Source organism: Syngnathus scovelli, chromosome 13 (assembly GCF_024217435.2).
Source record: "Syngnathus scovelli strain Florida chromosome 13, RoL_Ssco_1.2, whole genome shotgun sequence".
NCBI classification, from domain to species: Eukaryota; Metazoa; Chordata; class Actinopteri; order Syngnathiformes; family Syngnathidae; genus Syngnathus; species Syngnathus scovelli.
The window spans coordinates 4,347,437-4,365,938 of NC_090859.1; the positions used below are offsets into that span (position 1 = coordinate 4,347,437).

Sequence of the window (18,502 nt, forward strand, 5' to 3'; positions counted from 1 at the left end):
CGTCCATTCTCAACGCTGTTTGGCTTTCGCTGACGACTTGGATATCCACCCTAGCTGGCCTTATAGTATATTGATGGAGGCTCACTGACAATGCTCACCTCTGCTATAATTAAATCATTGTAACCATTGGGTCATCAATGTATCATCATTGTACTATTTAGTTCTACAAAATCATCCATAAAAATGTGGAATACTGTACTTTGTTTTGCAGTAGGCAACCACACACATGATTCCAACGACTAGGAGTGCAATGCAGATTCCTGTTATTGTTAAAATACGTTTCTGATACAGCTCCTCAGCTTCTGAAAAAGAGGACAGTACATTCTTTAAAACTCCGGTCACACACATATACACACACATACCGTATTGGCCCAAATATAAGACAGTGTTTTTTGCATTAAAATAAGACTGAAAAAGTGGGGGTTGTCTTACATTTGGGGTATAGACATTAAACCCATTCACAACGCTAGATGGCGCCAGATATCTTCAAAGCGAATGCTGAACTTAACTCCCCAGGCCAAAGCGAAACCCTGTCGCGAAGAATAAAAATAAAAATAGCGGTAGCAGTTTGCATTATTTTATTGCAATGTTTTTCCGTATTCAGATTTGTTTCAAGACTACAGTTACAGTTAGACTTTACTTTGATGGTTAATGCAATTATTGCAATTGTGTTGTTTTATCACAGTGATTGGTTTATTTACATTTCAAAAACCAGAAGCCATTCATTTACAAATGTGATTGCACTTAAGTTTACAAATTTAAATGTTCAGATATTAAGATGTGAGAGACAGTTTTGCATGATTTGAATCAGGCAAAATAACATGCTTTTTCTCTCGAATATATTGTTATAATCATTTGTGTCAGATGTACTGTAATTATTTTCTGTATAAAAACTTAATTTGGTGTTCAAAAAGTCTTTTTTCAAACTTGAGTCTTGAAAAAGAGGGGGTCGTCTTATAATCAGGGTCGTCTTATATTCGGGCCAATACGGTACATATAAAGTCAATACGATATCGTCTACACACGCTCACACTCACACGTACACACACATGTACACACACACGCACATGCAATCACTTGTGTACAAACATCAGTCGGACATAAACGTTTGTAGAAGAGAAGCAAAACAAGAACTGCAGCACGAGGGAATGGGGATTGAAGGAATGAGGTCGAAATACAAAAAGTCCTGCCTCGCTACAAAAACAGATATGCTCAAACCTCATTGAATAAAGTACATAAGCAGACAAGTATATTCACATATTAAATAAATAAAAGAAACATTTGAAGCATATAATTATACCTACACACCAAATCAATAAAGAAGACATAACTAGACATTTTTGATAAGTGGTGATGAGAAAGGTTTTTATAACTTTATGATCTGATATATATATTTCTGAGGACCTTGAAATAACAAATGACTTTTGATATATTGCCTAAATAGCTTAATGACCCTTAAGGAACTGTGGAATGCATGCCTGATGTTTTTTCTTTGAATCATGGACACGGCCAGAGTCGTCTTGACCGTTCAGTACTTGATTGTATCTTATGTTTTGACTAATGTTAGACGCCAGTTTTTGATTACTACTGAACGCTCTGCACAGAGGGAAATAGTTTGCCTAACAAAGAAAAGATACGGTTGAATGCGGTACGACAGTGTATGTCCAAGATTGGAGAAGAATGTTCACAGGAAGGTCACGTGGAGATAAAACCAGTGGGTGCCAGAAGGAGCCACCCGAGAACTCGGCCAAAGATGATCGCCAAGGCCGAGAGACGGGATGGAAGACAACAGCACCCTCCACACACACACACACACCAACAGCCCCCCACCAACACACCGAATCGCCCATAACCAGCACCACTCCCATGGAAGCAGACTCTCCTTCGAACTTGCCCCACCCCGAAGACTCATCGCCCATCAATCCCAGCCCACAATGTGCTACTGAATATAAAACTGATCTAACAACCTTGGACTTTGCCTTTTCTGAATGGAGACTTTCCGCTCTTGAAGGGCCCAGCGCTGTATTGTACTTTCCTGAAAATAGAGCTTTTTGAACAAGAATTGTGATTGAACTCAACCAATCTGTCTAAGTCTAATTTCTGCTTCAGTGTCTTTGCATTTTCCTAAATCTGAAGAAATCAAACGAGCACGCAGTGAGTAAATTGGATAACAGGTGATTGGCAAAGGCTTTTGCCGTGAGGCGCAGATAACGCGCTCCCTAAATTGTGGACAGAATCCAACAGGATATACAGTAAAGAAGATGGAAATGGTAATGAGGTTGAAAAATAAAGGAGCAAGACTGTTAGATAAATTGTATATATATGTTATCATGTGTTCCCTAATGAGTACTTATTAATAAAGTTATTGCGCAGAATGCTTGCTGTTTCTTCTTGCAGACATCACCTAGTCCACAACAAGTCAAACGATGCTGTCTGGAGCTTCCTGACCTTCTACACATCTGGGAATCCAAGAAAGTTGTTGATGTCTGCACATGTCATTTTGTCTATGCACTCTTTTCACATGACCACTTTGTTTCCCATAACATTTTATCCTTGCGACTTCTAGTTTCACATAGAATCTCGTTTCTTCTCTCATGAGACAAAGCCCACGCTTTCCCCCCCACCTATCAGGGGCTAGTCTCACATTGTAGGTAGGGCATTCCTGAATAAAAAGAGAGGAGTGTAAACAAGACCTTTAGTGTATTTTGGATTGCTGTAAGTCTGGTTGCACTCCTCGCGAGAAAAGATCAACATTCTGTCTCACTGGTTTTGTCTGCTGATCCTTTTGCTGAATCTGAACCTAACAGATTTTTGGGGGCTCGTTCCGGGATCTCAATAGGACTATTTCTGGTTCCGGCCGACTTTTCGACGCAGGACAAGTCCTTGGCCAAGGCATATAGATAGAGAAACCCTTTTCACGGGGCTGTCTCGATCAGTCGGTTGGACACCGGAGTGGTTGACGAGATCATCCGAGGAGAAGGCCCAGCAGACTGTGAGTACGAATCTTGATTCTGTTGAAGTAATGAAAGTGCAGTGACAAGAGGTCACTTAAAACCTTGACAATTCTAGACCCTATCAAGTGCAATTAGAAACAGTAAATTCCGCTGGGATGATGGAGTCCCCTGACTGATGAGTCAGTTAAATTCCATGGGAGAGCGGACCCATCTGTTTTCTAAAGAAGTACAGGTAATTTGGAGCAGTTAAATTCCGCTGAGGTGTCGTGGGGCCTCCTAGTTAACCCTCCTAATGTGTTAGCTTTCTGCTGCCATCTAGGGTGTTTTTTTTTTACTCTTGTTTAGCTGGTTTGGCTTCTTTATCCATGAAAAGATAGGTTTTATATCTACTTTGAGAAAAAGGCAAAAATAAGTTTTTCTTACACTATAGGAAGGTTAAAGAGTTTAGATTTTGTAAAGATCCACGGGAGGGCGGACTCCCCTGCTTGCCTGTGAGACGATAAGGATGCGCATTGTGTGTGTGTGTGTGTGTATGGTTTGACTGAGAGTGATCTCATTTGAGCTCTCCTTTATGTAAACAGTGGCTTTGTGTGGAAGCAGAGGACAGGAGACTTACCACTGAATATTTTACCACTGTCCTGTGAATTAAGTTGGCTTTAGGACACTGTAGGTGCCATTCAAATTGCCAACTCCGTAAACTAAACAAATAAACCATGGGGACAGCAAATAGCAAGCAAAAGCCGCTGCCCCGACATGAATTAAAATGCAAAGATTGGAAATTGATGGAAGAAGTTGACCCCGAAAATGTAAAATATCTTGACAAATGCATATTTTGGACAGAGGGGGTTGCATTATGCGACGTGGCGGTGGCGAAGCTCTCCGCACTTCAGTTGCTCCCCCCACCCTTGTTATAAGCTGGGAAGATTGTCATGTCTATGTTGTGGGCCCGTGTGTTTGTTTCTGTGTATGTTTGTGTTTGTGTATCAGTTCGTTATAAAGGTTGGAATTGCGTTAAATTGGTGCACGAAAACGGTGTGCTAGACAATGGTTCATCAAATTTGCATTGTTAAATGTAAAAATTAGAAATGATAGAATAATCTGAGGGTTGTGGTCAGAAACTCGTCCAACGAGGAGAGTGCCCAGCCCTCATAAAAATGTGAGAGTAGGAGAGAACATACATTGTAGTATTGGATAAAATTAAATTATTGATTCGTTATGACATAAGACTATACAAGGACACATGTAGGGACAAGTCAAAGATTTGAATCACTTAGAGTTAAAAACAACATTGCAAGGGGGGCGCTTTTTATCAAAAGAACACCAAGTAAAGTATTAAGTAGTGGGCATTCGTGATTGGGATTGAATTAAGGATAAAATTAGGTCAATGATTAGAAATCAATGGTGCTCTACACAATAAGGCTTAAATTTTAATGGGGAAATATTTGGAGTACGTTGTTGGTTTACATAGGTCATGGGCCTAGTTTATTTGGTTTTGTTTGTGGTTTGGGGTTATTTTGTTTATTGTTAAGGTGTTCCTTGTTATTCTCTTATCCCCTGCGTTGCAAATGTCTTCTTGATGCAGATAGGTTAACAGGCTGGGACTTTAGTGAGGAGATAATTTGTCGATTGATGGGGGTTGGTAATTGTCCAAATTCTAGTCACATGTTTTGAGGGACCACAGCAACAACATTATATTTAATTTCCAGGCCATTATTTAGTATGATATGACGGTGTCTAGATAAGTAGACTGTTCTATCAAAAAATGTGAGAGTGAAGGAGGAGGTTTGATTTGTAATCTGACATTTGGGTCCCATTTTGAAGAGCATAGATTGTTTTTGTTTGTTTATTTTTTAAGATATGTTTAACAGTTTATCTCGGTGCAGTAAGGATATAGAAATTTTGCAAGACTTAAAATTAAAAATTAAAAAGCAAAATTACATTCTCATTTTCCCAGATGTGAAAATGAGAAAAATTATCAAATTGCAGAGACAGATGTTGTGGCACGGCAAAGCGAACCATCCTTTCCGTCTTTTTACCCCAAATTAAACAACTCATTGCTTCCTATAATTTGAGAGGTGATGAAGTACAACAGGTTTTCATGGCATCCTTAATCAAACATTGGGCAAGCGTTAAAGACACCTGGAGTCCTTTTGATCTCCAGGGCCGTCCATTGGAATATAACGGGGTGCCATTACAAATCCAAATTGACCAACTATTGCAGGATAAAAATAAAATTTCAACGTAGAGCAAATTACACAGACATTGGCCGGACTAAACAAAAACAAGATAAGTTGTTTGAAGACTTTAGACACAGACCAGAAAGAGTGTTCAACTGATGTCTATGATCAACAACTCAAAAATGCTCTACATGCAAATTTGCGACCAGTATTATGTCGACAACGAATAAATTCGACAATTTTTTTCCCTATAAAATGGTGCCGTTTGGGTTTGAAGTACATAGTCGCTTCAAAGGAGGAAAAGCATGATTTAAGATACGCGATTGATCAATGAGAAGACCCTTGTGCCAGGGGTGTCAAACTCATTTGTTCGCGGGCCGAGGTTTAGTCATGGCTTCTTTTGGAGGGCCGGTATGACTGTCATACCCGAGTAGATGTGTGAGCGCCTCATATTGTGGGGGCTGCGGAATAAGCTGACGAGTACCTCGCTTTCAAATCAGACAAGTAAAAACTGGTCTGATATTTGAAGTTTAACATATTACTAAAAGTGAAGATAATTTGCGATTCGAGTGATGGCACATGTATATGAAGCACAATTTGACACCTGTGCCTTATACAAAGGTAAAGTTGGATTGGGATTTGATGAAACGGATATGGACATCCACATATTCCATTAGAGTTTAAATTGCTTGCAATGTAATTGCGATTTAATTAACACCTGTGTGATTTAGTGAGTGAGTGAGTGAGTGAGTGAGTGAGTGAGTGAGTGAGTGAGTGAGTGAGTGAGTGAGTGAGTGAGTGAGTGAGTGACTTTTCTGTCGCCTGCGCGTCATCTTTCTTGCATGGCTACGTTGCTGTCTCAGCCACATCTGACCGTTGAAAGATGCACGACACTCAATCCTGCCACTCTCATTCCCCTTCCTGGCGATGGTGAATTCCATGATTGTGTCGATGCTGCCCAACAAATTGCAAAGGCTCGGCCTGATTTGGAAGATACGCCTCTGCCAGATGGTCATGTGTTTTTTGTTGATGGGTCTTCTAAGAAAAATGAATCTGGTGTGACCCTTACTGGGTATGCCATTGTTACTGCCGACATGGTTTTGGAGGCTGCTAAACTGCCATCCAATATGTCTGCACAGGCCGCTGAGCTCATTGCTTTGACTGGGGCCTGCAAATTGTTTGTAAACAAATCCGTCACTATCTGGACTGATAGTCAGTATGCTTTTGCTACAGTACACGTGTTTGCTCAGCAGTGGAGCAACCGTGGCATGATAACTTCTGCAGGGAAGCCCGTCGCCCATTCCACATTACTGACTCAATTTTTGGACGCTGTCCAGCTACCTTTAAAGGTAGCGGTTTGCAAGTATGCTGCTCACACTGCGTGCTCTGATCCTGTTTCTCTCGGTAATGCTTTTGCTGACAAATCCGCGAAGGCCGCTGCGAAGGCCTGCTCCGTGTCCTCTCGTCTCTCACAGCTCATGATTCGATGTCACACATCTCCCCTGATGTGTTGCTTGACATGCAGTCTCAGAGCCCCTCCCAGGAACGGCTCTCTTGGGGTAACGGGGTGCAACTAAAAACACTGTTGGTCATTTTGTGTGACCTTTGGGCAAACCTGTCTTGCCTCGTAACTTGTTCAAATGGGCTGCTATTTCGAGTCATGGGGTCACCCATGTCTCGACGGGGGGTATGGTGAAACAAGTTGAAGCTATTTATACAACATACGGCTTTGCAGCTTTTTCAAAACAATTTTGCAGAGCGTGTTTGATCTGTGCTAAACATAACCCACAAGGCAATTTAAGACCTCAGAGAGGGAAATTCCCGACTCCATTGTATCCATTTCAGACAATACATATGGATTATATCCAATTACATAAATGTGAAGGGAAAGAATATTGTTTGGTCATAATAGACGCATTTTCTAAATGGGTAGAAACATTTCCTACCAAACATGCTGATGTACTCGCGGTGGCAAAGGCCTTATGCAAAGACATCATTCCAAGATACGGTATTCCAGAAAAAATTTACAGCGACAATGGTCCACATTTTGTAAATCAGTGCATAACATTGGGAGAATGTTCTGTCACGTCTCGCCCCCAACTGCTCCACTATGTGTCTGTTGTCTTGGTTTCTGTCTGTGTGCTCGCCCCTCCCCTCCTGTATGCCCATGATCAGTGTGATTGTTCCCACCTGCCTCTCGTTACCTGTCTTGTATAAAAGCCCTATCTGCCCCTCTCTCCCTGTCGGATCATTGGTATTGGTTTTGGTTTTGGTTCCGGTTCCGGTTCCTGTTCCTGTCGTTCGGTGTGTCGTCCTGTCTTGGTGCCGTCATGTCCTGCTGTCTTCTTGTTCCACGTCCCGGTCAGTCAGTCAAGTTATTGTTTAAGTCATGTCAGTTTACCGAGTCTGTATTTTGAGTTGCTTCAATAAACCCTGGTCCAAGCTGCACTTGGTCGTCCTGCTCCATGCGCTACAACCGACCTTGACAGAATGATCCGACCATCACAACGACCAGCGCTTGGACCACCCTTCACCACCAGCTCCCGCTGCGACGCCCGATCCACATCCGAGCATGTTCCAGCGCCATGGGCTTGCAGCCGCCATCGGATCTTGCTCCAGCGACGCCGGACTCACGGCCGCCATCGGAATTCCCCCCCGGCGCCATCAGCTCCGCGACCGTCATCGGACTTCGCTCCCGCGGCGCCGGACCCGCGGCCGCCATCGGAGTTCCTCCCGGCACCATCGTCTCTGCGACCGTCGTCGGACTTCGCTGCCGCGACGCCGGACCCGCGGCCGCTATCGGAGTGCCCCCCCGGCGCCATCGGACTCGCGGCCACCACCGGGCTCCATCCCAGCGTTGCAGGACCTGCGGGCGTCGCCAGACATCCAAGCCAGCTGCGTCGGACCCGCGATCGTCCCTGGCTCCACTCCCACTGCTGCGGCGCGTGATGGCTCTTGCCGCCGCGCACAGCCCCGCCTTCCGAATGTCGCCGATCACTGTACGGACTTCGTGAGTGGCCGGCGATCGTGGTACAGACTTCCCAAGTCGCCGCCTCAGTGCGGTTGTGTTTCCCCGAGTTTCCGCGGAGTGCGGTTCTGTGTTCCCCAAGTCGCTGCCCGAGCGCGGTTCTGTTCCCCCAAGTCGCCGCCCGAGCGCGGTTCTGTCCCCGAAGTCGCCGCCCGAGTGCGGTTCTGTCCCCGAAGTCGCCGCCCGAGTGCGGTTCTGTTCCCCAAGTCACCGCCAGAGTGCGGCTCTGTCCCCTAGGTTGCCGCCGGAGTGCGGTTCTGTCCCCCAAGTCACCGCCAGAGTGCGGATCTGTCGCCGCCCGAGTGCGGTTCTGTCCCCGCAGTCACCGCCAGAGTGCGGATCTGTCCCCGCAGTCACCGCCAGAGTGCGGCTCTGTCCCCGCAGTCGCCGCCAGAGTGCGGCTCTGTCCCCGCAGTCGCCGCATCTGTCCCCGCAGTCGCCGCCAGAGTGCGGCTCTGTCCCCGCAGTCGCCGCCAGAGTGCGGCTCTGTCCCCGCAGTCGCCGCCAGAGTGCGGCTCTGTCCCCGCAGTCGCCGCCAGAGTGCGGCTCTGTCCCCGCAGTCGCCGCCAGAGTGCGGCTCTGTCCCCGCAGTCGCCGCCAGAGTGCGGCTCTGTCCCCGCAGTCGCCGCCAGAGTGCGGCTCTGTCCCCGCAGTCGCCGCCAGAGTGCGGCTCTGTCGCCGCCCGAGTGCGGTTCTGTCCCCGAAGTCACCGCCAGAGTGCGGATCTGTCCCCTAGGTCGCCGCCAGAGTGCGGTTCTGTCCCCTAGGTCGCCGCCAGAGTGCGGTTCTGTCCCCTAGGTCGCCGCCAGAGTGCGGTTCTGTCCCCTAGGTCGCCGCCCGAGTGCGGTTCGGTTCCCCAAGTCGCCGCCCGAGTGCGGTTCGGTTCCCCAAGTCGCCGCCCGAGTGCGGTTCGGTTCCCCAAGTCGCCGCCCGAGTGCGGTGCGGTTCGGGTCCCCTAGTTTCTTTTTTTTGGGACGTCGGGAGACGTCCCTTGTGGGGGGGGGTTCTGTCACGTCTCGCCCCCAACTGCTCCACTATGTGTCTGTTGTCTTGGTTTCTGTCTGTGTGCTCGCCCCTCCCCTCCTGTATGCCCATGATCAGTGTGATTGTTCCCACCTGCCTCTCGTTACCTGTCTTGTATAAAAGCCCTATCTGCCCCTCTCTCCCTGTCGGATCATTGGTATTGGTTTTGGTTTTGGTTCCGGTTCCGGTTCCTGTTCCTGTCGTTCGGTGTGTCGTCCTGTCTTGGTGCCGTCATGTCCTGCTGTCTTCTTGTTCCACGTCCCGGTCAGTCAGTCAAGTTATTGTTTAAGTCATGTCAGTTTACCGAGTCTGTATTTTGAGTTGCTTCAATAAACCCTGGTCCAAGCTGCACTTGGTCGTCCTGCTCCATGCGCTACAACCGACCTTGACAATGTTCCACATAAATCTAAAGAACCATTGTTCCTATCGTCCACAATCAGTTGTTGAGAGATCTAACGCGACTATAAAAAACAGATTAAAGAAATGTATGGAAGAAACCAAACGACTATGGGCTCAGTGCTTAGACCTGGTCAAAATGTACATAAATATTACAAGTACAACAAGGCTAACTCCCTATGAAACTATGTTTGGAAGACCTTACAGGCTTCCTCAGTTCAAGACCACATGGGAGATCCCCGAGGAAGCCACGTTAGCTGATTACATGAGAAAAATGTTGGAACGTCAAAAGAATCTAACCAATAACACTGATGATGAACCCATTTCTCCGCAGGAAGACCCCAAAGTGGTACCGGGAGACTGGGTCTTGATCAAGAGTATCAAGAGGAAGAATTGGCATTCACCCAAGTGGGAAGGTCCTTTTTGGTACTACTCACGACACCTAATGCTTTGAAAATAGCCGAACGCAACACGTGGATTGATTTATCTCATTGTAAAAAGGTGATCTCTGCAGACCCAACCTAAGTACGGAAGGTGAGCAAAGTCTGGTAATAGTGCCTGATCCTGGTGCCAAGATCCAGGGTTGACACGAAAGCTAGCAGAAGCCAATTTCCAAGACACCAACCCGAAGCTCAGGGTGTTGACTCTGAGGAGATCCAAAATATGAGCATTAGAGAGTCATTTGGTGAGTGCTTTAATCGGGCTGTAGCCTGCGCAAAGTCTACCATGTGCTTTTGGTTGCTTTTGCTGGTTTGTGTTACCATTATATTTTTTTCGGGGGTTATTTTATTTGTATGGATAGAGTACCATGAGCCTCGAACATTCTTCTCTCAGGCAGCTACCAACGCTAATTTTAATTGATATGGCTCATGGGGGAAAATTGCTAGACATAAGCGCGACACTAAATCCCCTTTTGATCAGGTTGTTTGTATTCCAGGAACCGTCCGTGTTCCAACCTGTGTACCATGGCTTTTGTCTTGGGCTTATAATAACTCATTAATGTTTACTGTGGCTCCTAATACATCTTCTTCTATTATTTTACCTATGAAAAGTTTGAAAGGTTTCGAAACGGTCACCCCGCTCTCTGGTTCCAGTGAAGAGGCTGTGTTCTTTGCTAAACGAGTGACTTTGAAAAATCAGGGCACAAGCCTCCTTTTGACTCTTACACTCCCTGATGGTAAAATTCGTCCTCTAAATGCCACCTTGTTTAACACTTCTTGTTGGGGTTTTCAACTGTGGGCTTGGTCCTCTGGAATCGATCCTCGCTTTCCTATTGCTATTTGCCTTAATAGAACAATGTCGGTCGCAGACCGTCCCGTTACAAATAAATGCACCCTGTCAGCAGGAGCAAAAATCACAAGTACGCTCCTCACTGATGTAGACAGCTATTTTGTGGCCTCCACAGGGATAAGCGGTCATACCAACAACTGGCTTCTTATGGCTGAGCAGGCCGCAAAGATGGCTGACACCAGTTGCATTGCATGCATGGGTCCAAGACCTCTTTTGAAAATCATACCTGCGAATATAGGTCCTAAGTGTGCTGTTACTTTAATGTTAAGCCTATCCATTTCACCCACTCATGATTGTTTTAAATGGGATAAGGTTTACCCTGTTGCCTCTATGACAAAATATAAACCCCTTTTTTCGTCCGATGGAGCTGAGGGTAATTTTACATGTATTAGATTACCTGGTACCGGTGAGAAGCTCGGCGCCCTACCTCCTCTATGGTGTGGGTCCATGACCAATGTCACTGCCCCTTTTTTGCCCATTGCTCGTAGTGATATTTGGTTTTGGTGTAATAGTAACAAGCTTTATGATAGGTTGCCTTTAAACAGCTCCGGAATTTGCGATTTGGTAACCCTATTGCTACCTGTTCATTTGATGCCGATGTCCTCTTATGATCTAACATCTTTTGCTAAATCCGTGGTTCCCCTATTCTGGCCGAGAACGAAACGAAACGCCGAATGGCGGGGCGCGGCTAATCCAATTTACATAGACGCCATTGGTGTTCCTAGAGGAGTACCGGATGAGTTTAAGCTGGTGAATCAGATAGCAGCTGGTTTTGAATCCGCCCTGTGTTGGTGGTGTACTATTAACAAAAATGTTGACAGGATTAACTACGTCCATTACAACGTGCAGAGGCTTGGAAACTGGTCCGAGGCGGGTTTCAAGGCGGTCCACTCCCAACTGGCCGCTACTTCCCTCATGGCTTTCCAGAATCGAATGGCCCTTGACATGCTACTCTCAAAAGGGGGCGGTGTCTGCGCCATGTTCGGTGAGCAATGTTGCACGTTTATTCCGAATAATACTGCAGCCGGCGGAAGCCTGTCCCAGGCCCTTGAGGGCCTGCGGACCTTGAACGGGAAGATGAAGGAGCACAGTGGGGTGAACACAGAGGTTTGGACCGACTGGCTGAACGTGTTCGGAAAGTACCGCACCCTGGTTTCCTCTGCCCTGGTCTCCATAGCCGTTTTCTCTGCCATTTTGACCTTGTGTGGATGTTGTTGCATCCCTTGTCTCCGATCCCTAATTAACAGACTAATTACAACTGCTATCTCTCCACCAGCTGAGACTTGCCCATTGCTCCAAAGGGATGACCTTTCGATCGACGCGGGTTCCTTCTCTAGTGACGACCCGGTCGGCGACTCTATTGTGGTAAACCTGTCCGGTTTGTTTCTTGACCCTAGCTTTGCCGATTATGACTCAGTTTCCTCCTGAGTGTAAGTTAGTTCTTGCGAAATGTGATCCCTTGGCTGAAAATCTTTTTGAATTGGCCATATGGGTAATGGGTTGTTCTCCGGGAACTTATGATAAAACAGGGGGGAATTGTTAGATAAATTGTATATATATGTTATCATGCGTTCCCTAATGAGTACTTATTAATAAAGTTATTGCGCAGAATGCTTGCTGTTTCTTCTTGCAGACATCATCTAGTCCACAACAAGTCAAACGATGCTGTCTGGAGCTTCCTGACCTTCTACACATCTGGGAATCCAAGAAAGTTGTTGATGTCTGCACATGTCATTTTGTCTATGCACTCTTTTCACATGACCACTTTGTTTCCCATAACATTTTATCCTTGCGACTTCTAGTTTCACATAGAATCTCGTTTCTTCTCTCATGAGACAAAGCCCACGCTTTCCCCCCCACCTATCAGGGGCTAGTCTCACATTGTAGGTAGGGCATTCCTGAATAAAAAGAGAGGAGTGTAAACAAGACCTTTAGTGTATTTTGGATTGCTGTAAGTCTGGTTGCACTCCTCGCGAGAAAAGATCAACATTCTGTCTCACTGGTTTTGTCTGCTGATCCTTTTGCTGAATCTGAATCAAGATTGAATCACATTGAAGAAAACACGATAACACGATATGTTTAAAGAAATAGTTGAAGGGATGTAAACATACGGTATCAGATATTTAAAACCCCATTACCCTTTAATGGAGAAATCAGACAATGTTTGCCTGACTTACATTTTCAAAATGAATGCATTTGGTATTCAAACAATTGCTATTTTATATGTATGTTTTGTAAAGGAAATTGTTCAAATTAGTAATTGTTCTTTTGTTTTAATTGGTTTAGTGCAGTGGTTTTTAACCTGGGTTCGATCGACCCCTCAGGGTTCGGTGACTCGGTCTCAGGGGTTCGACAGAGCCTCCACTGAGGAGGTCCAAACAAACCAGATTTACTGTGTAAATCCTGATTGGCCAGTATGTAATTTGTTGTGAGTTTAGGCATTGTGTTGGTTTTGTTCTTTGAACAAGGTGATGTTCATGCACGGCTCATTTTGTGCACCAGTAAAAAACATCTATATCTTGAATTTAAAAAATAAAAAAATAAAAATCACCAACGAGGGGTTTGGTGAATGCGCATATGAAACTGGTGGAGTTCGGTACATCCAACAAGGTTAAGCTCCATGACAGGTGAGCCACGCCTTCAATCATCAGCTGATAAAGACACGTCACACCTACACCAGTGACACTCTGATGAAGGCGAAAGTACACACTGAAACATGTCAGGTAAATAAAACAACCTAAATAATTTGTCTGTGATAAAAGAACCAGTCAACTAATTTACAAGTGAAGATAAAATGCACTTAGTACAACTAAGGTTAAGTACCAGTGGTTTAGTGTCTAAAGAATCGTATTTGTGCTACCAATTCTGGATGTACGACCCCTTCATTTGACAAGCTAAACTAACTGAGGGCTTACATTTTCAAACGAATTAAAGTAATTAAATGGAATGGTCCATACCCATAAATTCAACTCCAAGATGTTCATGTAGCAGCAGTGACAGGGAGAATGTAGATTATTTTTAGATTAAATTCATTTGCTGATTATGAAGTGTGATAAAATTACAAATCAAAATAAAGATGGGTTATGTAATAAGCACCGACAATTATATATTTAAAAGTTAATAAAATGGATTATATGCAACTCCTGAGGGGTTCAACTCAGTGGTTGAATGACTTCAGATTTACTTGAGACATGGGCAATTGTAGACTGCCTTGCAACCACAATTGTGCGTCCATTGGTGATTCGTGCCCCCAACAAGGCCACCTACGATATTTCAAAGTTAGGTTTCAACTAAGGCTTACGGTGTCAAACTGGGGTTAGTGTTTCAATGTAGGGTTTCAAATTACAATTAGACTTTCAAATAGTCTTAAGGTTTCAATTTAAAGCTTCTAAATAGGGTTAGGGTTTTGCAGTAGGGCAGGATTGATGAACTTATTTTTGTCGGGGACCGCATTGTCCTCATAGTTTTCTTCGGAGGGCCATTATGACTGTCAATGCCTTATATTATATACAGTATAAGCTACATGACAAACTGATGAATAACTCACTTTGAAATCAGAGACTAGTAAAAACTGTTCAAATATTTGAAAAAGATGAATAGTGATAGAAATTCATAGCAATATCTGTAGTTTTTAAAAGTGAAGACGCGTTGCAATTTTATTATTGACACATGGAGTTGATCCACAATTTGTCTTGGCAGGCCACATAAAATGATGTGATGGGTCGCCACTGGCCCCCAGGCCTTGAGTTTGACACCTATGCTATAGGGTTTCAAACTAGTGTTAGTGTTTCAAAGTAGGATTTCAAATTAGGTTCATGGCTTCAAAATAGTATTTCAAACCAGGGTTAGGGTTTCAAAGTAGGGTTAGGATTTCAAACTAGGATTATTGAATCAAATTAGGGTTTCAAACTAAGGTTGGGGTTTCAAAATAGAGTTTCACACTAGGGTTAGTGTTTCAAAGTAGGGTTTCAAATTAGGGTTTTGAGAATACTTGAATCAGAAGTACCACAGGGTAAAAGTGTTAACTAGCCGGGATTTTATTTGTGCACTGCGTTTTTAGAACATTAGTATAGTTTAGCATAGTTAATAATTTTTTACATCTCTGTTGCTTCCTTTCTATTTTTTTAACAGAACGTGTGTGTGTGTGTGTGTGTGTGCGTGCGTGCGTGTGTGTGTGTGTGTGTGTGTGTGTGTGTGTGTGTGTGTGTGTGTGTGCGTGCGTGTGTGTGTACATGTAATTGTGTGTGTGTGTACTTAATCAAATTTGCATGCATCTTTAACATAGTGAAGCAAAACCATAAACATGCAAAAATCATACCAGCCTATCTGCAGGTTTATAGTGAAGCATAACATGGAAGGAGTCACAAAACACATACAGCTAATTAAACATGCAACATTAAAAAAAAAGAGACAAGTGGAATTAGACATACTGTAAAAGCTGGCCATTACATATTTTTGGCAGCGATCACCAGTAAATTCATTTGGACACCTGATTAGGAAAAAAGAGAGACATACAAGAGGAGACAGGCAGTTAGTTTATAAAAGTGAAGAATAACCCACAATGGTCATCACTGGTGTTGACAGGAAGGGCAAGCTAGACAAATGTCTAGTTGGAATTCGTAAATTTGAGTTCAATTAATAATCTCTTGGATTTTTTTTTCTTTTGTACTTCAAGCGGATGACTGAAATGTGCATGTAAATAGGTAGCCACTTGGACTGATCCATTCTGTGGTTTCCAAATACAGGTTTCTGTGAAACCCAACCTAGGGAATACATTGGCTCTGACACACAGGACTCATAAGACCAAAGGAGGAGCCTCAGCCCCCAGTGGTCACTTGAATCCCAGTGTTGGCAGACATTTGATCAGAAACTTTGTTAAAAATCACAATCTAGAATTGTACATGCAAGTGTCAGCCTACACGCTGGTGTTGGAGGGGCGTACTGAATGAAAAATTGGTAGTGGGTTGGGTGTTTGAAAAAGGAGAAAAAAAAGACTGTTTTTCAGTGGCGGACACCAGAATGGGATGTGATGAAGTCGAAGGTCATGCAAGTTTCAGTTCATTGCTGCTCTCAAAGGAAGACGTCAGTCCTCGATCAAAACTAAATCACAGAATTAATTATGGCTTTCTTATGACCAAATTTAACCATCATTGTTCATAAAAGAAAGATGAACTTCTCAACTTTTCAAAACATGAGGGTGAAACACCAGTAATGACGTGTGGGACTGAATACAGTGGTCACATACGTTTTGGCTTTGAGACTTTCTTAAGCACAGCTTGTTCACATCGGTGCCCAGTGAATCCGGTCAAGCACCTGGCCAATGGGTAGAAAGGACAAGAGAATAACAGTACGTAACACACAGGACAAACAAGATGGACAAAAAACAAAACAAACAAAAACACTGATGCGGGAGTAAAACCTTGGCGTATGGTGAATTAAAAAAAAAAGAGTCACATTCTTACTTGATGACCCACATGTAGCAATGGGGATATGTTCAAGTAAGATCAGACAAATTACCTTACCTTATAATGTAAACTAGATGACTCCAGCACATTATTCACCAGCTGCGTTACTCACGACCTGGGTTACACACTAGCCGATTGTAAGCATCAAAACCCCTAAATCCCCTAAACATTGTCAGATAATGAGATAAAAATATTAAGATATTCAGGAGGAGGAGCACATGACACCGATTAAGGACTTTGTCACTCCCACCCATTTGCACCTAAACACAACAAACACAGATGATGGTAGTGGTAGCAGTTAAGATAGAAGACGGTATCGACAACTATGCAGTTGTCCCATGTTTATTGGTTCATTTAAAGAACACGACACTATGGTAGAAAAGCCAAAGTCCCAGAAATAATGTTCAAAAGGCGTATCAATGTAACGAAAGGATGGCTATTGTTTAAGATAGCTCTCTATGTACACGGGTGTTATCACGTGAACTCAATTCTTCACCATGAACTTTCGTGATCTTGTGGTCTCGCCTGTGCAGATTTTGGGACACGCACTGCACATGCACCGCAGTCGATCTGCATTGCAGCCAAAATGTCTTCCGTACAGACACCGCAACGCATCATTGAGAATTAGCTGGACTCAATCACTGGTACAGCATTGAGTCTAGATTTCCAGGCTACTTGTGCTGTAGAGTTTCCTTGCTTGCCTTTAAGGGTCATTGTCAAGAAAGTGGAATGTGTTAGCATGAAATTGTTTCCAAAGTAGCTTGAGGGACAGAACGCAGTAAAACACAAAACACAAAGCCATCACACACTCACTTGAGCTTGACTCAAAGGCAGTGTCTTAAGTCCCATCTTCTTACCTGCACAAAAACTTTGTGCTGCCAGGCATGATTTCAAGGGTAAAGCACTCCCCTCCATTGACACAGTAGTTCTTCTGGCTATCACTACAGCGTGTCACATGACTGGAAGTCTTGCCTGTAGTGGTGGTGCTGGTGGAAGCTGCAGAAGACAGAATGAATCAGAAGTTGAACTGTAATTTATTTATGTCTTGTGAGAACTGACACTGGACTTTTAGTAAAAGACATGGGTGGACTTTGGTGGAGGCTCAATACAAAAATGATTGTATTCATAAATTTTTCATTATGCATTAAAATATCAACTTACAATCAAATGAAATACTGTTAATGTTTTATAACATAGACACTCAGGAATGTTAGTTGGGTTTTTTTGTGCCTGACCACCCGATGTGATGTACATGTTTGCCTTATACTGATCAAAAATAAAACTGCTTTGTTGATTCTTAACATCCTAAAAGGCATACAAATAGTACTGCCTTTATTGTTGATATTGGGTCCAACATAATAATGTTGGAGCTTAGCCAACAGGCTACTGGTTTAATTTTTCTGATGGGTCCAAGTCTGCTGCAGTAACTGGTGCTGCTGTTAAGTCACGTTAAGGACAAAACATGATGCACTGCATCAGAAGTCCAGGAATATTTCACTTGCGTCATCTCACATGTCACTGAAAAAACATAAATATTTTAAGAAATCATTCCCATTCAAGAAAGGCAAATTTTGTCCACATTGAAAACAAACAAAATAGTAATAAGGAGAATTAGGTCATAGAATCTTGTGACTGAATTCACGTATTATATACAGGACTGTCTCAGAAAATTTTAATATTGTGATAAATAAATATATATACATACATACATATATATATATCCATCCATCCATTTTCTGAACCGCTTAGTCCCCACGGGGGTCGCGGGCGTGCTGGAGCCTATCCCAGCCGTCATCGGGCAGTAGGCGGGGGACACCCTGAACCGGTTGCCAGCCAATCGCAGGGCACACAGAGACAAACAACCATTCGCACTCGCACTCACACCTAGGGACAATTTGGAGTGATCAATCGGCCTACCAAGCATGTTTTTGGGATGTGGGAGGAAACCGGAGTGCCCGGAGAAAACCCACGCGGGCTCGGGGAGAACATGCAAACTCCGCACAGGGAGGGCCGGAGGTGGAATCGAACCCGCACCCTCCTAACTGTGAGGCGGACGTGCTACCCAGTGCACCACCGAGCCGCCCTTATATATATATATATATATATATATATATATATATATATATTTAAAAACATCTAACATCTGACATCTCAGTCCAGAAAAGTGCA

The 18,502-nt window shown here is 44.0% G+C and overlaps 1 protein-coding gene across 14 annotated transcripts in view; it reads right to left on the reverse strand.

Annotated features, from left to right (window-relative positions):
• The window catches only part of nrg1 (neuregulin 1), a 60,145-nt gene that overhangs the window by 22,054 nt on the left and 19,589 nt on the right, over positions 1-18,502 (reverse strand). For 9 of the 14 annotated variants that reach the window (XM_049738468.1, XM_049738460.1, XM_049738463.1 and 6 more), the window contains 3 exons: positions 17,191-17,329; positions 16,114-16,181; positions 200-302 (listed from right to left, as the gene is read on the reverse strand). In XM_049738468.1, the coding sequence (XP_049594425.1) occupies positions 200-302; positions 16,114-16,181; positions 17,191-17,329 (310 nt within the window). Of the gene's footprint in view, positions 1-199; positions 303-573; positions 2,036-15,298; positions 15,358-16,113; positions 16,182-17,190; positions 17,330-18,502 lie in introns of those variants that run through there. The other 5 variants (XM_049738458.1, XM_068652859.1, XM_049738459.1 and 2 more) reach the window with 4 other exon arrangements.